The sequence below is a fragment of the Diceros bicornis genome, chromosome 17, assembly GCF_020826845.1.
Source record: "Diceros bicornis minor isolate mBicDic1 chromosome 17, mDicBic1.mat.cur, whole genome shotgun sequence".
Classification (NCBI taxonomy): domain Eukaryota; kingdom Metazoa; phylum Chordata; class Mammalia; order Perissodactyla; family Rhinocerotidae; genus Diceros; species Diceros bicornis.
The window spans coordinates 60,125,145-60,146,034 of NC_080756.1; the positions used below are offsets into that span (position 1 = coordinate 60,125,145).

Genomic DNA, 20,890 nt, shown 5'->3' on the forward strand with positions numbered 1-20,890 from the left:
TATGGACATTTTAACAATGTTAATTCTTCCAGTCCATGAGCACGGAACATCTTTCCATTTATTTTTATATTCTTCTTTCATCAGTGTCTTATAGTTTTCATCGTGCAGGTCTTTTACCTCCTTGCTTAAATTTATTCCTAGGTATTTTACTCTTTTTCATGCAATTGTAAATGGGATTGCTCTCTTAATATTTCTTTCTGAGTTATTTACTAGTGTATAGAAATGCAACAGGTTTGTGTATTGATTTTATGTCCTACAAATTCATTGAATTTGTTTATTAGTTCTAACAGTTTTTGGTGGAGTCTTTAGGATTTTTCTATATATAATATGTTATCTGCAGATCGTGTCAGTTTTACTTGTTTCATTTCAATTTGGATGCCTTTTATTTCTTTTTCTTGCCTAATTGCTCTGGCTAGGACTTCCAATACTGTGTTGAATAAAAGTGGCAAGAGTGGGCATCCTTGTCTTGTTCCTGATCTTAGAGGAAAAGCTTTCAGATTTGTACCATTGAGTATGATGTTAGCTGTGGGCTTGTCATATATGGCCTTTATTATACTGAGGTATGTTCTCTCTATACCCACTTTGTTAAGAGTTTTTATCATAATTGGGTGTTGAATTTTGTCAAATGCTTTTTCTGCATCTATTGAGGTGATCACATGATTTTTTTTTATTGATAACATAATAGTTTATAACATTGTGAGCTTTTAGTTGTACATTGTTGTTTGTCAGTCACCATATAAATGTGTCCCTTCACCCCCTGTGGCCACCCCCAAACCCCCTGGTAACCACCAAACTGTTCTCTCTGTCTGTGTGTTAATTTATCTTCCACATATAAGTGAAATCATGCACTGTTTGTCTTTCTCTTTCTGGCTTATTTCACTTAACATAATACCCTCCAGGTCCATCCATGTTGTTGCAAATGGGACAATTTTGTCTTTTTTTATGGCTGAGTACTATTCCATTGTATATATGTACCCCATCTTCTTTATCCAGTCATCAGTCGAGGGACACTTGGGTTGCTTCCACTTCTTGGCTGTAGTGAATAATGCTGCAGTGAAAATACGGGTGCATAAGCCCTTTGAATTGTTGATTTCAGGATCTTTGGATAAATACGTAGTAGTGGGATAGCTGGATCATAAGGTATTTCTAATTTTTTGAGGAATCTCCATACTGTTTTCCATAGAGACTGCACCAGTTTGCACTCCCAGCAGCAGTGGATTAGGGTTCCCGTTTCTCCACAACCTCTCCAACATCTGTTATCTTTTGTCTTGTCTTGGTGATTACAGCCATTCTAACGGGTGTAAGGTGATATCTTAGTGTAGTTTTGATTTACATTTCCCTGATAATTAATGATGTTGAACATCTTTTCATGTGCCTATTGGCCATCTGTATATCTTCCTTGGAAAAATGTCTGTTCATATCCTCTGCGCATTTTTTGATCGGGTTGTTTGTTTTTTTGTTGTTCAGTTGTGTGTGTTCTTTATATATTATGGAGATTAACCTCTTGTCAGATATATGATTTGCAAATACTTTCTCGCAGCTGGTGGGTTGTCTTTTCATTTTGATTCTGGTTTCATTTGCCTTGCAGAAGCTCTTTAGTCTGATGAAGTCCCACTTGTTTATTTTTTCTTTTGTTTCTCTTGTCTGAGTAGACATGGAATTCAAAAAGATCCCTCTATGACCGATGTCAAAGAGTGTACTGCCTATGTTTTCTTCCAGGAGTTTTATAGTTTCAGGTCTTACCTTCAAGTCTTTGATCCATTTTGAGTTAATTTTTGTGTATGGCAAAAGAAAATAGTCTACTTTCATTCTTTTGCATGTTGCTGTCCAGTTTTCCCAGCACCATTTATTGAAGAGACTTTCCTTTCTCCATTGTATGTTCTTAGCTCCTTTGTTGAAGATTAGCTGCCCATAGATGTGTGGTTTTTATTTCTGGGCTTTCAGTTCTGTTCCACTGATCTGTGTGTCTGTTTTTGTGACAGTATCATGCTGTTTTAATTATTATAGCTTTGTAGTATATTTTGAAGTCAGGGATTGTGATGCCTCCAGCTTTGTTCTTTTTTCTCAGGATTGCTTTAGCTATTTGGGGTCTTTTGTTGCCCCATATGTATTTTGGTATTCTTTGTTCTAGTTCTGTGAAGAATGCCATTGGGATTCTGATTGGGATTGCATTGAATCTGTAGATTGGTTTAGGTAGTATGGATGTTTTAACTATGTTTATTCTTCCAATTCATATCTTTCCGTTCTTTATGTCATCATCAGTTTCACTCAGTAATGTCTTATAGTTTTCGTTGTATAGATCTTTCACCTCTTTGATTAAATTTATTCCTAGATATTTTAATCTTTTTGTTGCAATTGTAAATGGAATTGTCTTCTTGAGTTCTCTTTCTGTTCGTTATTAGAGTATAGACATGCAACTGATTTTTGTAAGTTAATTTTGTACCCTGCAACTTTGCTGTAGTTGTTGATTATTTCTAATAGTTTTCCAATGGATTCTTTAGGGTTTTCTGTATGTAAGATCACATCATCTGCAAACAGGGAGAGTTTCACTTCTTCTTTGCCTATTTGGATTCCTTTTATTCCTTTTTCTTGCCTAATTGCTCTGGCAAAAACCTCCAGTACTATGTTGAATAAGAGTGGCAAGAGTGGGCACCCTTGTCTTGTTCCTATTCTCAGAGGAATGGCTTTCAGTTTTTCCCCATTGAGTATGATGTTGGCTATGGGTTTGTCATATATGGCCTTTATTATGTTGAGGTACATTCCTTCTATACCCATTTTGTTGAGAGTTTTTATCATAAATGGATGTTGGATCTTGTCAAATGCTTTCTCTGCATCTGTTGAGATGATCATGTGGTTTTTATTCCTTGTTTTGTTAATGTGTTGTATCACATTGATTGATTTGCTGATGTTGAACCATCGCTGTGTCCCTGGTATAAATCCCACTTGATCATAGTGTATGATCTTTTTAATGTATTGCTGTATTCGGTTTGCCAATATTTTGTTGAGGATTTTTGCATCTATATTCATCAGCTATATTGGCCTGTAATTTTCCTTCTTAGTATTGTCCTTGTCTGGCTTTGGTATCAGGGTGATGTTGACCTCGTAGAATGTGTTAGGAATTGTTCCATCTTCATCTATTTTTTGGAATAGTTTAAGAAGGATAAGTATTAAATCTTCTTTGAATGTTTGGTAAAGTTCTCCAGAGGAGCCATTTGGTCCTGGACTTGTATTTTTTGGCTGGTTTTTCATTACTGTTTCAATCTCTTTACTTGTGATTGTTCTGTTCAGATTCTCTATTTCTTCTTGATTCAGTTTTGGGAGGTTGTATGAGTCTAAGAATTTATCCATTTCTTCTAGATTGTCCAATTTGTCGGCACATAGTTTTTCATAGTATTCTCTTATAATCCTTTGTATTTTTGTGGTATCTGTTGTAATTTCTCCTCTTTCATTTCTAACTTTATTTATTTGAGCCTTCTCTCTTTTTCTTAGTGAGAACCCTGGCTAAGGTTTGTCAATTTTGTTTATCTTCTCAAAGAACCAGCTCTTTGTTTCATTCATCCGTTCTACTGTTATTTTGTTTCAATTTCATTTATTTCTGCTCTGATTTTTATTATTTCCCTCCTTCTGCTGACTTTGGGCTTTGTTTGTTCTTCTTTTTCTAATTCTGTTGGGTGTAGTTTAATGTTGCTTATTTGGGATTTTTCTTGTTTGTTAAGCTGGGCCTGTATTGCTGTAAGTTTCCCTCTCAGGATCCCTTTTGCTGCATCCCATATGAGTTGGCATGGTGTCTTTTCATTTTCATTTGTCTGCAGATATTTTTTGATCTCTCCTTTAATTTCTTCAGTGATCCATTGGTTGTTCATTGGCATGTTGTTCAGTCTTCAGATCTTTGTCACTTTCCCAGTTTTTTTCTTGTAGTTGATTTCTAGTTTCATAGCGTTATGTTTGGAGAAGATGCTTGTTATGATTTCAATCTTCTTAAGTTTATAGAGGCTTGCCTTGTTTCCCAACATATGGTCTACCCTTGAGAATGTTCCATGCATGCTTGAGAAGAATGTGTAATCTTCTGTGTTTGGATGGAGTGCTCTCTATATATCTATTAAGTCCATCTCGTCTAGTTTTTCGTTTGTCCACTATTTCCTTATTGACTTTCTGTCTGGATGATCCATCCATTGACGTAAGTGGGGTGTTAAGATCCCCTACTATGATTATGTTATTGTTAATATTTCCTTTTAGGTTTGTTAATAGTTGCTTTATGTACTTTGGTGCTCCTGTGTTGGGTGCATATATGTTTATAAGTGATATGTCTTCTTGGTGGAGTGTCCCTTTTATCATTATATATTGTCTCATCTCAGCCAGACCTTGAGATGCACCAAGACTTAATGTGGTCTAAATCTGACCCTTGTATGTCCTGGTCTTTGTAAATTGACTAAAGTCAATATTTACCAGAAAGAAGATTACTAAATCTGTTCCCAACTCTTAGATATATTTGAAGAAGTAGCATGCTAATTCCAGGCTTAGAGCATCTAGATTTTATCAACAGTGTAATTAAAACTTGATTCTTTTGGATTTTTAATCAACATGTTCTTTCTGGGTAATCTTATCTATTTAATAAAAACAGCAGTAACAACTTTACATTACATTAACTTTACATTAAAGTGCAGTACATTGCACTAAATCCTTAAAACATTAAGTCCTTAAAACAACTGTATAAATGTTATTACTCCATTTTACAAATGAGGAAACTGAGGTTCAGAGAGGTCCAGGTCATACAAACTAATAATTGGCAGAGCTGACATTGAAACCCAGGCAGCCTATGTTATCAACTACACTTTACACTCAGTTTTTAATTTCCCTCTTTCCCTAAAACCTGCTCTGCCTCCTGTGTTTTCAATCTTATTTGTCTAATTTCTGCAGCTGGAACTGTCAAAATTATTCTTCATTCTCTCTCACTTAACTCCACCTCCTATCTGTCCTACCTTTGGAAAGTCCCACATCCATTTGTTCCTCTCCACGTCCCCCGACCTACCTTAGTTTTAGCCCTCTGTAAATCTCACCTGGGCTTGTAACAATAACCTCCCTTGACGTTTTCTTCCTTCCACTCAATCTCACGTGTTTTTATCTTGGTACTTATCTTCTAAGAAAATGAAGCTAATCATGTCACCGCACATTTTAAAAACTCTTGGACTTACTGTTGTTGTTGTTGTTTTAACCAGATTAAATCTGAGCTCCTTAGCTTTACATACACAATCTGGCCTCAGTCTGTGTCTTCTGCTTCATTTCCTATTATTCTGCCCCAGTCCCCTTACCTTATGCTCCAACCGAATTGAATGTTTTACTCTTCCCCAGATCTGTGCCAAGCCCTTTCATAGCTCTGCGGATCTGCATTTGTTTCATCTGCTTGAAAGCCTCTTCTGTCTTTGATCTCCCAGGCAAACTTCTATTCAGCTCTCAAGATCCAGATCACATGTTGCCTTTAGTAACATCTTCTCAGACTCCTCCAGGATGAAACTGTCATTCTTATGTCTTCCCCTGTAGCACATGTACATGCCTCAGTTACGGTCCTTACCATACTGGGTTGTAATTATCTGTTAGTGTGTTTGTCTCTTCCATTAACCTAAATGGGTCTTCAGGGCAAGCACCAAATCCATTAATCTTTCAGCACCTAGCACATAGTAGGCCCTCAATAAATGTTGGTTTTATGTTTGAGAAGACATGCCAAAGAGTGTTTAAAACAATAGGAAGTTAGAAATGAACTTGCTCCTAAACAAACAGGAAGACTATCTTATGTTTCTCAAAATAATCTCCTTAGCTAAATTAGCAGGCCTAAGGTAGGATAGTCTAATGTACTGAATAAGAATGGTACATAGCAAATGAGGAAAGTCTTTAAAATTATAAGTTTCCCTAGGTCAAAGACCATTACGCAAGATTAAGATCCTATCTGAGATCACCCATGTACCCCTCTCCCGCTCCTGATACACAGTACACAGTGGAGAGAACATTTCACCTGGAACGAGAGGCCTGGGATTGGAGTTCCAGTTTGCAAATTACCATCTTTGGGTCTTGGACTAGTCACTTAACGTCAGGGCCTCGTGTTGATAAAGAGATGTATGATATTTACTTTTACACTTTCCTGGTTGTTAATTTTGATGCAGGAAGATTTCACGTAGAAAGAGCCTTTTTTTGTCATTTCTCTTTTTTTCAGCTTTATTGAAGTGTAATTAACAAAGAAAGTTGTGATATATTTAAAGTGTACAACACAAAGATTTGACATATGTATACATCGTGCAAGGATTCCCACAATCGAGTTAATACATCCGTCATCTCAACGTTTCCTTTTTTTCTTTATGAGAACACTTTAGTTATACTTTCTTAGCAAGTTTCAATTATATAATATTATTAACATAGTCACTGTATTATACATTAGATTCTCAGACCTTATTCATCTTATAACTGAAAGTTTGTACCCTTTTATCAGACTTTCCCCTGCTCCCCATCCCTGGTGACTACCATTCTACTCTGTTTCTATGAGTTCTACTTTTTTTTTTAGATTTTACACCTATAAGTGATACCAAAGAAAGCATTTGTCTTTCTCTGTCTGGCTTATTTCACTTAGCATAATGCCCTACAGGTTCATCCATGTTGTAAATGTCATTTATTGATGAACAATAATTCTTAACTCAGTGCAAATAGGATTGTTTTATTTTATCTGAAATCCATCTTTCCTTTTTCTTTCAGCTTCAGAATGAGTTAGAAAAAGGTGAACGGGACAATGCAGAACTGCAGGAGTTTGCCAATGCCATTCTCCAGCAGATAGCAGATCATTGCCCTGACATCCTGGAGCAAGTGGTCAACGCATTAGAAGAGTCATCCTGACCTTGCTTCATGGGGACTGGCCAGCCCAGCAGCCCGATGGAGTGAACCCAGGAGCCAAGAAAGGAGAACTACAAGGAACAGGCACCCAGAAACTTCTTGACACCAAACAAACACTACAAACTCTATCCTGTCTTGGTTAGTCCTTCAAGTGTGATTCCAGCACCGTTTCTATGTCTGTCATCTTACTCTGCCTTTCTACTTTGGATGTTGTCTCTACACTAATTTTCTTGGTGTCCAGGTAAGTGGCTGAGTCTCCATGAAGAACTGCCATCCAGTCATCAATAGTGGAGAACTGTGGAAGCTGGTGGCTCTGCCATTACAGAGGGACATGTAATAGAGAGCCCTCTTACCTCTGTACTTGACATGAGAACTAAATCTGGAATCTACTTGGAGTTCAACATGTTGAGAGAATGCTTCCCACTGGACCAGAGAGCTAACTGTTCTAATATCACAACAGGTGCTTTCTCCTAAAAGGGTAAAAAAAAAAATCTCAAAAAGAGAGGATTAGAATAAAAGAGAGGGGAAAAGAGAGAACTGACACTTGTTTTTACTGTTTCTTTTGTTTACTTTTCATGTATAACGTTTTACGCAGAGGAGCTGCAAGCAGGCCTCATGATGGCTTAGTGAACACTAATACCCCAGGTTTCGAGTCTTCACCCAGCCGTCTCTGTCACACTTGTCCTTGCTCTTCTCCTCAACCAGTGAACAAGAGGGTGGTGTGAACAGTTCTCCCCTCGTCCGTCTTGTTTAAGGCCTTTGACCCGATTATACTTGGTTTGTCAGATCATATGTCTCTAATTGAAAGAGAAGAGGGTTTGACCTGAGGCACTGTCATCACCACCTGTGGCTCTGCCTCTGTAGAAGATGACCGACTGTTCCTTGGGGTCAGGCTGCTTCCTCCCAAACATCTCCCTGATCAGCATTCTAGGCCCCTGAGCCCCAAAAGAATGCTTCTGCCTTCCCGCCATGCATGCTCCAAGCTCTTGCAGCCCAGTGGTCACTGAAGTTCATGACCCACCTTTCCACCCTTTTAGCTTCACTCTTGATTGGCACTCCCAGAACCGTGGGCCTCGTGCATTGCCTGGAACCTCCTTCTGGCCCAAATGAATGTTTCTCATCCCACAGACATTCCTTTCTCCCTTCTTTGATTCAAAGAATATATGAAATGCCTACTGCATGCAAGTCACTGTTAGGCACCCATCTTTGAAAGAAGTATCTTTTCAGTGAGGGAGAGGTGTAAAGGATTCTATGAGACATACCTGGTTGAGTCATAGCAGTAAAAGGCATACCTTTCCCCTCTCCCATCCTAATAGGAGGTATCTTTTCTAGAAAAATCTTTCACAAATCAGCATTTCTCATTATAATGGAATTGATGGGTTTTGGGGGCAGAGGGCTGAGTCACTTACTGCCTGCAGGACTCCATTTGGTGATTCAGGATTTTTGTTTGTTGTTGTTACCCTGAAAGAGTGTTCTGTTTAGGAGGCCACGATAGCGGATAGTGTTTTCTTAACACATCTTTGTGCACATCGTGGAACTTGGCCAGCTCCATGTTGCATATCAGAAAATTGACCGCGAAGTTGCAGATCCAGTTGGAAGTATTGGCATTTTGAAGGACATTTTTCCCAAGCATAGACAATGGCAATCATAAATAGTCAGGCACCAAGAACTAGACCACTTAACCCAAATCTAGCCCTGTGACCACCTGTACGGCCAGACACCCACCAGACACTCACATCTTCTGATAAAAGTTGCTGGGCTAAATGTTTTTGTCTTGCGTTTTTTCCTTTCCCCTTCCCTAGTTACTCACCCAAAGAATCTGATGCTGCCTGTAAAGTCATCACAGCCATCAGTTCAGTATCTTCCCACTAGCAGCCCTTGACTGTCCCATTAACTTATATGGTCAAATCTGCAGCTGCCCTGATTCCCCGCTGTAAAACAATCTCTCCCTGTGAGAAGCTGTAGAGTGTTCTTTATCAAAGGGTTAAATGGACTCTGCTCATAAACTTCTTACTGAGATGCTTCCAGGCTGGCCAGAGCGAGGGTGCAGGAGTTAGATAGTAAGTGCCATAGTTGTTTGTGGTCAGTTACCTCAATTCCATTTATTTATTGCACTGCCCATAAATCATGTAGAAAGCCCCCAGTATTTTAGGGCTAGAATATTAGAATCTCACTTGATGTATCATAATGCAAAGAACAGAGGTATGATAACATCCTTCCCAGGACTACAGCAGAACAGAGAAATCAGGAGAAGAGGCCAGGCCCAAAGAGATGGCCTGGCTTGGTACCGGCTGGCTGCTCTCTAGCTGGTCTGGCAAGGGAAGGCATCAAGCAGGTCTCCCTGGATCCCGCTTATTCTACCTTTACCATCAAATACAGTACCTACCACTCTTGCCCACTTGGTACATGACTCTCACTGCACCTCCTTCCTTCCCCTTCTCATTTCAACCCTTCCTGTTGTTTCCTCCAAAACCTTATGGAAGTCCTCTGGACAAGTAAGTGCTTCTGAGAAGAAAAATTTCTGGGGCAGACATCATTTGTCTAGTCTCCATGAACCGTAGCAGGGAATCTCCTTGATTCTTCTTGGGTGGTCATCCTGGCATCTCACGTGGTTCTGGGGACTGTTTGGTCATAGATGAAAGTAGTCTCTGGCTAAAGTTTAACAGTGAACGTGACCTGTCTTTATATTATAGGGGCAAAGTTAATACAGTTTCTAGCATTTAGAGTATCTTACTGAGTTTAGACCGTTGAGCCAACATACTAAATGCACAATTCCCATCACACAAAGACTTGTCATCCCATGACCCTCTTCTGGTCTTCATGATTTCACAAGGTCCCTCAACTGCTACTGAAGGTCGGTAGCCTTGAAAACGCAGTGCAGGTGCCTGTAATGTTCACCAAACTCATCCGTTCCACTGGCAAATCTAGTTGCCCCTCAGCACCTAAAGATATGTACCCCAAATCAAGGTCATCTTAAAGGGGACAAGAAGAAGAAGAGTGGGTAGAATCCAACCTGGGACTCATGACTAAAGAAATACAATGTGACTTTCTCATCTTTTCATATACCTCTGTCCCAGGTACTCATTGAGTTCTTAATGAAGTATCTGAATTGAGATTTGCAAGGACTTGGATACCATTTGAAATGGAAACAATTTTTAATTGGTCTTTAACATATTAAGAAATATGAATGGGATTCCCCAAATCTATCTCGGCTCTAACCTTTGACCTTGTACCTCACAATCTAAAGAAGATCTAAGTGCTTCTCTCTCTTCCTTACACTTGAGCTTTAGAAGTACTAGTAAAGCAGACTGCACCCAAGACCACCTTCAGTGTCAGTAGTGGCGATGTGACTTGGCACTTCTTGTCAATAAAAGTCTGTCTGGTTTTCAGTGAGGAGCTCGTTGGCTCATCCACTCCTCAGAGTGAGAGAAGAGGAAGAGGAAGTCATCACAAAGTTTTAGTCAACTGCTGAACTAATCCCTTCCCTGTGGATGGTCAGGATTGGCATTTGGATTTGCTGCTAGAGAGTCCTGCTGATCCCAGAACCATCCTGCCCTCCTGTTTGACTCCATTACTTAAGCATGGACCCACTGGCTACCCTTGGGGTGTTGGAGGAAAGAGCAAATTGAGGAATATGTTGCCATGTGAATTGTGACCCTCACATGGCACCTCCAAAGTCACAGTGGGCCCTGTGTCAGCAATATCAGTAACTTTCATGTCTCCCTCCCCATCCTCATCTCCCGACCTACAGGAGTTCAGAACTATGGAAAAGGCGATGAGAAGAGAGAATAGAGGCAGTGCAGCACGCTGCCCTTTGCAAAGCCTGCAAGGCTAACCCATCTATCACTGCCAGTCCCCGGGCTTCTCAGGACAGTGACTTGAACCATTCAAAGAAATATTTGAAAAAGAATCTGGAGTTTCCCCTATGTGAACTAAGGGAATATTTGGGGGAAAAAAATATATATATTACAAGGAAATCCTTCTGAACAAAATGGCTTCTTTACTTATGCTTTTTAAGAAAAACTGTTTCCAAACTTTTTAGTGTCCAAGCTGTAACCAAGTGTCTCCTGATTTTTCCCCAATGTATTTGGCGAGTGCTGTGACCCTGCTGTAGGTATTTCTCCCCCTGACTCTTTTGGGGGAGAGGTGGTTTTAGGATTGATTTGGGAGGAGCGGATTTTTGTCCCCTCCCACCTCCTCTCGTTTCTCTGCTTGTCGATATTGTCTGTGTGGTTCAGAGAATTGGGGCACTTACATTTTGTCCATTGTTGAGATTATTAAGATATTGAAAAGTAGTTGTAGAACTGAAAAATTAAAGAGCTGTATTTAAAGAAAATGCAAACCAATATCATGTTAATAAAGGAATTCAAGCTATAGGGCAGCCAAACTCCCCCTCCTCCTAAGTTGGCTTAGGTGGCAGCTGGGCTGGCTGCTTGGGCAACACAATGACCACACTCCAGGTAGGTGACTGCCTGGGTGAAGGAAGCAACTGCTGAGTAAAAGGAACAGGAACCTGGGGCTCAGAGAGTCCCCGTTGTGCCAGAGTTTTTCCTATACATCCTCAGGACCTCTGGGTAGAGATTTCAAACTTTGTGACTGCATAACCACCCTCACGCCCACGTTGGTCCCAGCTCAGTGTGCCTAATACTGTGTGGTAACCTGGGCTTGACTCTCAAGCCCCACACCTGGCAGCAGCCCTGTACAGGCCACAGAACCTCTTTCCTGCCCACTTGGTGCTATATCATCCAGGGACCCATCCAGTGTGGGCCAAGCACGGGCTACCTGGAGCCTGCAATCCAGGCGAATGAATTGTACTCAGATCTCAGTTCTTTCTGGCTTCAGTCCCTAGATTCTTTCCCTTTAAAGCTTTTTAGACCCCAGATCCAGGCCCAGGCGGTCTCTCTTGGCCCCAGAGATACCGTGGTCAGGAAAGGAAGTGAACTCTACTAAAGCCAGAGAATCCACCCCTGGGCCAGAGCAAGCCCTCTGAGCCCAGCCCCTCTTTCCACACCACACCAGTATTGCATCCATCCTCTAATGCAGCTAGACCCACCTGAGGGCAACACACCACCCATTCTGGCCTGGTCTGGCCTGCCTCCCCCGTGCAGGACTAGCCAGGAACCTGCCAAGCACACCAGGAGACTTGGGGTCTCTCTGGGGTTCACTCCCCTCTGCTTCAAAAGAGAAGTGCTGCACTTTAGTGAGGAGCTGAGGAGCACTGGGTACTGACTCCTTGTAGCTTGAGTTCCTTTTGGTGACAATAGCAACCGCAATGGTGGTGTCTGTGATGCAAATGCACCCGCTGCCTTCAACTGTGTGTGTATGTATGTGTGTGTGTGTGTGTGTGTGTGTGTGTGATGGCCAGAGTCGTGTTACTGACAGGATAATGACATTACAAAGAAATTGTGTTATAGTCAACTTTGCCTTGATAATTATTGTAAACACTTTGTTCATTTTTTTCTTTTTTATTCACAAACTAAACCCATCAGGAAATTATAAAGTTATTTAAAAATCATGTGCTGTATCTTTCTTTAAGTCTCATCCAGTCTGATAAGCCAAGTGACATGTGTCCTCAAATGCTAGAAAAGCAAGGAGAGGCCAGCAGTCCCCAAGAGGTCACTTCCAGTGGTGGGTAACCCGAGAACCAGGGATGCCCAGGGTTAAGGGAGGGGCGGAGGGATTGACACCACACCCAGCTCTGACGGGCCTGGTGAGGTGATCTCCTCAGAGAGAAGAGTAGGCCTCCTTTAGGTCCCGCCTGAACTCTGAATTGGCAGCCCCCATAACTGCCTTTCCAAGTCAATTTCCACCTCCCTCTTTCCTTCTTTACACCCTAGGCCCGAGCCAGGTTCTCCGCTTAGGATCCACCTGTGTTCCCGAGCTTGGAGTGCGCACCCCCTGCCGAGGACCGTGGAGCACTGCTCATGCCCAGATGGAAGAGAGCAGTGAGGAAGGCCACGACTTGAGGGGTTGTTCAGAACTGGGACTGGAGCTTCGCTGGGGTGCACTCTGATGTAGTAACTCTGGGATGTGTGCGCTGCGTCAGCCAACAGAAAGTGTGAATACCAAGAGTGAAAGGGAGCCAAGTGTTGGAAAAATTTCCAGCTCTGATATTTGTCTTGGGCCTTATGCTCAATAAGAAATTATCCTGGGGAATTTCTTTTATGAGAATTAGTTTTCTGGTTAGCTTCATTTCTGTGTCTGCCCCAGAAAGGAATCAGCCTGCTTGCTGCATTGCGTCCCTCTCCCGTTGTAAATTCTCTTGCCCTCGGTGCGCTGCCACTTGAGAACTGGAGTGTGAGGGTCGAACGGTGCCCCTGCTGTAGGGTCTCCCAGTGCCCAGGCTCTGCCCCTGCTTGGCTCTCTCCAGCCGGAGCAGCTGTTCGGAAGTTCTGCCAGGTGGAGGAACACCTGGGAGATGGCACTGTTTACAGGACCGAGAACCTGATGTCGCTCATCATTCCATCATGAAGCAGGAACGGTTTTCCTAGCAGAATGTGTATCATACTGCACAGTACACAATCACAACCACAAGATGGGTCCACAGAAAGCTGTCAGATTACACTGGTCAGCTGTTTCCAGGGTTCTCCGTTAATCTTTTTTTCACTGTTTGTTTATTCACTCTGTGGTCTAGCAGCACTCGGTTGCAGACAAATGGACACAGAGACTACAAGGTTTAAGGAAAATACGTGAGAGGAGAACTTGCAATTGAGAATTCCATCCATTAACTTGGTTTTTTCTCTGAATTGGGAAAGACTGCTATTATTCGATTTTTGAGGTGGAATATCTCAGGCTAGCTCAAAGATGGTTAAGAAGGCCCTGGGGTGAGGGAGTGTTCTGAGGAAGCGGTCTGAGATCCACGAGCTTTCCCGGATGTCCTGGACAGAGCCCTGGACTCCAGCCTGGAGCCCTTGTCTGCCCTTGATCTCTCGGCCCCTCTTCACCCTTGCCCTCTAAAATAATGTTGCCTTCATCTAGGTCACAAGCCATAATGAGGAAAATACATAATGACATTTTTCCTTTTTGGAAGCTCCTTTAAGAGTCTAAAGCATAAAATTGCTTTCTTCACATCTGCAATTTGCTTTAAAATAATCCAGTGTGTGTATTGCGGAGGCAGAGAGAAGCAGGCTATAGATACAGAAAAGATTGGCCGTGAGTCAATAATTGTTAAAGCTGGGCGTTGGGTACATGGGGTTCATTATACTATTCTCTCTCTTCTTCTGTGTGTTTGAAATTTTTGTAAGTTAAATAGTCACATCTTTCAACTGTACGTGCGCAGTCATCACATGTGGACTTTTCCCCAGGATCCAGGTAATCCACATACACAAACTGCCACTGTAGCACTCAGTCGAGTGTTCATACCCATGTGTTTTAGGCACCAGGCGTGCAAATACTCATAGCTAGTGGGACATCTCCCATGTGTCGGGTTCAGTCCTCAGCGCTGTACTTGTTGTATCTCATTTCATCTTCATAGCAATCCCATGAGGTAGGTGCTATTATCCCTATTTTACAGATGAGGCACAGAATGGTTACTCATGTTTCCCAGGGTCACACAGCTCATCAGTGGTAGGGCTAGAATTCAGACCCACCTTGTGCTCTTTAAACCACTATTGTGGCCACTTCTCAGGGAGCTCATAATCCAGTGGAGGAAACTAATCTCAATAAAACGTCCTGCGGGAGCACAGAAGAGCAGGCAATCTCTTCAGAGACATTCGAGTTTGACCTTAAAAGATAAATTTTGCCAGCAAAGGAGTTCAGGGATGAGAGGAGGCAGAAAAGATAGCTTGAGCTAAAACAGGGAGGTAGGAAAGGACACGAGGTGTTTGGAAGCAATCAGACCAATGTCAATAGATAGAATACTGCTTGGTTTCAGAGCATGAAGGAAGGCGCATGGTGGCCAAAAATGTAGCTTAAAAGGAGGTTGAATTAGCCCATGTTGTGAAACACTCTGGAAAGGAAGGCCAGTTTAGGAGAGCATTACCCACACCACCAGTGACCCTAACCACAGCCACCACAAGAGGCTGATCAAAAAAAAAGCACCTGGGGTCCAGCCCCATGGCCTAGTGGTTAAAGTTCCATGCGCTCCACTTCAGCAGCCTGGGTTCACAGGTTCAGATCCCAGGCACGGACCTACACACCACTCATCAAGCCATGCTGAGGCAATGACAAACGTACAAAATAGAAGACTGGCACAGATGTTAGCTCAGTGCTAATCTTCATAAAGCAAAAAAAGAGGAAGATTGGTAGCGGATGTTAGCTCAGGGCGAATCTTCCTCAGAAAAAAAAAAGCATCTGGGCGTGTCCACTCTGGAAAGTCTCCAGCTTTGCTGACCCTGAGGGCAGCTGGAGAAAGTAAAGAGAAGGCTGTGGCCTGGAGCTGTCAAGGGAAGTTGCCCAAAGTTAGACAGCCAGGAAGTGATGGACCTGGAGTTCAAACCTGAGTGGGTCTCTCTCCAAAGAGACCTTTCTCTCCAGTTCCTTCCACTAGTCCACAGCACCATCAAAGGCTCAAAGCCAGGTAGGAGGCTAATGTGTGATATGAGACACTGAGGAGACTTCCTGCCAGCCTTGGAGGAGTTGAGGCATCGAGGCCAGGAAGTGGTTTGGGATTTCGGAGGAAAGAAGGAAATAATACACCTGGCTTGTTCACCAGCAGGATGGATGTGAGTCCCACCAGGAGTTCGTGCCCTGTTAGGCTCCGGAAGCCATTTATTCACCAAGAATCAGGTGATGAAACGCTATGAATGTTCTCACCTTCTTTGGGCCCTTCGTGGGAAAGGAATGAGGTTTGAAGACTTGGTAGTGCCACATCAGCCCTCCCCGTCCACAGAGACCATTCCTTTGCCATGGTGTGCGGGGAAAAAGTTATTACCCTGCCATAGCAGTGGCTCAGAGGGCGACTGTGGGATCTTCCCAGCCTCGTGCTGGTCCTCCTGTGAAATGAATGCTCTGTTTTCCTTCCAAACTGTTCATGACAGTGTGCTGACATTCATCTTTCCCCTCCTGAATTAACATTCCTTCCAATCTCTCAGTCTCAGCGCTCAGTCTCCTCAGCCTTGCTTATGAGGGCGAAGAACTTGAGCCATGTTCCATTTAAGAGGGAGAGTTGGCCGTGTGAGGAAAACGTCCCTTGTCTGCAGAGTTTCCATGCCAAAAAGCCGTCTCTGGCCTCTGGTGGAATTTACACTCAAGAGGTGGTTCCTGTTTCATTCATCTTGGGCTTGAATTTTTTTTATCAGGATTTTATTCTTAAGGGTTGTGGGAAATGAGGCTTTGGAGGGAATCTGTTTGCAACCTTAACTTGGACTTGAAGTTGTGTGCATGGTTTAACGGGTTGGTGTCCCTGGACGACTCCTTACTGTGCGTTTGTGCAGCGTACATGTGTTGGGAACACAACCCAGAAAGGAGAACTTTGTGATAGTGCTCCAGCCACTGCTGCCCCTCCCACAGCAACAGGGCCAGGCGTTGAGGTAAATGGTGAACCGAGTGGGCAGAGACCTTGAAAACATGGGGCAGGCTCCAGGGTGAATGGGTGACTGCATCCAGTTTTTCTTGGATTGTTATCATAAGCATTGATGGCAGGAGGATCCTGCAGCTTTTAGGAGTCGTCTGACTCTTTAGGGGAAAAGAAAACTCCAGAAACCAGTCAGCCTTCCTCATCAGTTGGGCTCATCGCTGGACATTCCCATGGTGCTAGCTGCCTAAAGGACAGCCTGTCCAGGAGGGGCTGGGCCGTCTCTGGGAGGCTGTCTTCAGGCCAGACCAGCTCCTCGCCCAAGTGCAGCCTCTGTGGGGCTTTCGGGGTTTGTGGGGAACGGGATGCTTATCCCGCTGAATGGGAGAGAAACAGCTTCTCGATTTCAGGGCAAAGTAGGGCTTGGCCTATGGGAACTTTGGCCTTGAACGTGAAGGCAAGTGGGCCAGGAATTGGAAGACCTACATTCCCACCCTGGCTTTGCTGCTTATTAGGTGTGTGGCCGTGGAGAATTCACTTGACTTCTTTGACCTTCAGTTTTCTCATTTTTAAGATAGAAATAATGCTGCCCACTTCACAGGTGTGTAGTGAAGGTAAATGAGATGATGCATGGGAAGCATCAAGCCCCACACACAGTACACGGTGGGCCCCCTGCAGCCCTTGGTTGCATTAAATCAGCTTGAGTGAGTGTCTCTTGCTTGGGAAGCTCTTGCTGGGCAGCACCGCCATGTGTAGAGTAGGATTATCCCTGTGGCCTGCGAGGAAATCCACATATTGTTTCGCCTTATAAAGCCTTGAAAATGGGACCATCACCTTTATAGAAGGTCATCCCCCTCTGACCAGGGTCTACTCCAAGGGCTATTTCCTGCCATCTGGAATCCTCCGTGGATGTAGAAATTATCTACAGATGGGAAAACTGAGGCCTAGAAGGAGAATCTCCTGCAGGGGATTGCTGCCCTCTTCACTCTGCCCCTGTTCCAGGCTCCCCCAGGCCCTCTCTGAACTCAGAGAGTACCATCAGAGGGCTCTGGGCCTGCCTTCCTGGGAACCTGGTCCCTGGGCTTGGGCTGCAGTCCCCTCCCCCAGGGCAGTCAGATGCCAGCAATCATATTGCTTCTGCTTTAGGAGGAAGAAAACCCAGGTGCCAATGTGCCTGCCTCATCAGCTGGGGCCGTGTTACCCTCCTGCAGGGATGGGCTCCTGAATGCGAGCTTTGTCTGTCCTGCCTGTTAGTCACTGTGACAAAAGAGACCCAGGAGACTGGAGCCTGACGTTGGATTCTTCAGCTAGGACATCACATCGTGGAGCTCCGGCCGCAGCGTACAAACAAACCCGCTTCCAGTACCTCCCAGCTCTCCCACGTGTACTGAAACCTGCAGAAGGCGCCTGAGTGGCCCCCATTCAACCCCGGAAGTGAGAGGACACTTTGATCTCCATTTCCTCCCACCCAAACCGGTGGCCTGTTCTTCTCCCTGTCCGCTCACTGCCTATAAAAGGCCTCTGAGGACAGGGAATGTGTCTGTTCTTCCTTTTGTGTCCCCTGCATGCCAGTGTCACACGCTCGTGCTCACACTAGGGCCTACCAAGTGGTTCAGACTGCTCTGCTCACCTGTCGGCCTCCCACAAGCTTTGTGTTCCGGGAGACTCTTTTCCACAGCTGGCCCAGTTTTAGCCCATGTCACTAGAAATGTATCTGTTTCTGGACTATTAGCACGGACATCTGTTATGAACTGAACTTCCCCTGTGGACGGAACAGCTCAGAACAAGCCAGCACCAGAGCTGCTTCATGTCATGGGGAGTCCCGTCTGCTGCCTGCTGTCAAATTCCTTGTTTCTAGGCCGGGGCTGGAGCAGCAGGTCCCTCTGCCTGCATCTCCTGTGAAGCAGTAGGAGGGAAGCAGCTAGCATTTGACCTTGGGGCCTCAGGATCCTGTTTGAGGATCTTACCATGGCCTTCTCCACTCCCCTGTGCCGAACTCTGCTCAGGTCCCCTGGTGTCTCTGAACTTTAATTCCCTCCAGGAGCTCTAGAGAAGTCTGATAAGGCTCCTTCCTTACCTCACTGACCTTGGTGAGGGAGCAAAGACTCAGCATCTAATGCAGATATTAGTTCTTCAGAGGAATGTCATCAGGCTAAAGGGCTCATCTGATGTTTGGGGAACTTGCCAGGGACTGAAATGCAGCCAGTCTTTCTAAAGTTTCCCCCTCTCCCTCTGAGTGTGTGTGTGTGTGTGTACACACAGCCATACAACCTCACTCTATGTTAATATACACACACACCCCACACAGGCTTTGGCCAAGTGTGAGGGTCTCCATGTTATGAAGGAAATGAGTAAACAACTTCAGTATTTTTCCCCCTCTGAGGCTTGCAAAGAAGGTGTTAAGAGCACAAGATTTAAATCATAAACTTTATTAAAAGCCAAACAGGCCAATGTGTGACTCTCGCCAACTTGGACAGAGTCTTGGGAGTAAAGCTCCTCTGAGCTGATCCAGAGGAATCAGGTGGAGGAAGACAGTGGGTGGGAGTCAGCCAAGGCAGCCGACCTACAGAAGGAGGAGTGAGGGCCGCAACCTCGGACTCTGCCACCCACCCAGCCGACCAGGGAGGCCGCTGCGGGAGCCCGGGGAGGCCTTTAAACTACTGGTTCTTTTTTCTACCTTTCCTCACACTATTTTCTTAACTAATGGAGGCTGGTTATGGTTCAAGGATTCACGGCAAGGGAGGGGAGCATCTACTCCAGCGGGTCCCAGAGCTGGCCAGAATTGCCCACTGAGTAGCCGTGAGATACAAGCAGCAGAGGGAAGCTCCTGTTGCTCCCCCGCTGGGCTCCTCCCCACCCACCACGAGGACCCCTCCTCCAAAGACTAGCTGCCTCTCTACGGGGGCAGGGACCACGCTCAGCGTCTCACAAGACACGGAAATAAGATTCCTGCCTGCGAGGATTTCTAAATCCAGATGAAGAATGAGAAAAAAGACAGGAATCAGCAGTGAGCACTGTAACTCAGGAGGGAATCAGGGTGTAGGGGACCCACCGGAGAGCCTTCACAGGGCAGAGGGAAGCACTCTTACCTCCCACCCGGCTTCAGCTCCACGACGTCTTCCCATAAGGGCCCTGCCAAGCTCAGGCCCTTCGCTAGCACCTGGCCCACCTCCTGTGCTTGATCTGTTTCAACTCCTGAGGGCGTTTCTGCATTCTCAGGGTCTCTTGTGATTTTTGTGTCATTGAACTTGCAAGTGCCTCCTCTCCCGTCTCTGACACAAGCTTGCCAAGGGCGGGAGCCCAACTCTGCAGAGCCCTGCGGCACCTGGTCAGGAGCCGTCCCTTCCACACCTGACGTAGGCCCTCCGTCCCTGAGCTGGCCCCTCTGAGCTCTTTGACCCCAGGGAGCCATGAGGCCCTCTAGACGACCACGGTGCGAGGAGGAAGGGAGGGAGCCTCAGGTGGTGGATGTGGGAACGCGCTGATCTTCCAACCGTGTTAGACTTCAGTGGCAGAACAACTTCAGGAGATCTGCTTGATCTTTCCCGTCTTAACAAAAGTATTGGTTTTATTATAAGGTGTTAAAAGTCATCAGCACAGCTTGGGACTGGCCACAACATTCTTATAATTCTCCTCAGTGTTGTCTCCTGGGAGCGGGAGGACCTTTGCCCAGATTCTCTGCAACCTTCAAAGATGTGAGGCATGGGGGTGGGTCTGGCAGGACTTCCTCTAATTCCCTTGGAATAATTTCCCATATATGTGTGTTTGTAGGTGTCTCTGTAAATAGCGATTAAATATTCTTGACTGGATATCTGTGTCTGCAAACCAAGGCTTCTATTAAATGTAATTACTTCCTCCTGGAGTTTCTTTGAATTCCCCGGCTTAAGACTGAAAGAGAGGAGAGGCGTGTGCTACGAGCCGGGAGCTACTCTGCGGCCCAAGGAAGACGAGGCCTGCTCTCCCTTGGCCCTCCTCTCCCACATCTGCTGCTAATCTGGTCTGTGGAGGCAGTGCCATCCCCAAACCTGGCAAGCGTTTCTCAGCAGCTGCCCTTTCTTTCTTTCCCATTTTCCCCCTTTGCTTAAAAAGATCCCACCGCAAAAATGTTTTCTTCTCTTGGCCTCCCTATGTAGCAACCAGATCAGCAAACCATAGGGGCTGGAAATTGCACTGGTCTGCAGGCAGGAGTTCACTGTATTCAGGTGTGGACCAGGGGCGGTTTCAAGGTTTGATCTGTTCCCAGCAGAACTGGGAAGGATTTTTCCTGGGTCCCCAAGACACAAAATCTCCGCTGTTGGCAGCTGGGCCGGTTGCTGGAGAAGTTTCCTGACCCAAACTCCATTACTTTTGTTCTGTGTCTCTCAGCAGCTGCTCTGGGATCCTTCTGAGGTTTGCTGATATGTGTTTGTTTCCAGGTTTGCCTCAGTCACTGTTGACTGGCAGTAAGTTTAGTTACCAGGGCAAGCCTGGGCCCCTTGGCTCCCCACGGTCCCCCTCATGCCTCCCGCCCCAGCATGAGCAGCAGTCTGGCCTGAGCCGACTCTGCTTTGCACCAGCCTTCAC

At 44.8% G+C, this 20,890-nt stretch overlaps 1 protein-coding gene across 6 annotated transcripts in view; it reads left to right on the forward strand.

Moving 5' to 3' along the window:
* The window catches only part of ERC1 (ELKS/RAB6-interacting/CAST family member 1), a 544,778-nt gene extending 532,390 nt beyond the window's left edge, over positions 1 to 12,388 (forward strand). For all 6 annotated transcript variants that reach the window (XM_058559107.1, XM_058559106.1, XM_058559105.1 and 3 more), the window contains one exon: positions 6,739 to 12,388. In XM_058559107.1, coding sequence (XP_058415090.1) covers positions 6,739 to 6,876 — 138 coding nt within the window. In that variant the 3' untranslated portion in view covers positions 6,877 to 12,388. The remainder of the gene's footprint in view (positions 1 to 6,738) is intronic.
* The last annotated feature ends 8,502 nt before the right edge of the window (positions 12,389 to 20,890 follow it).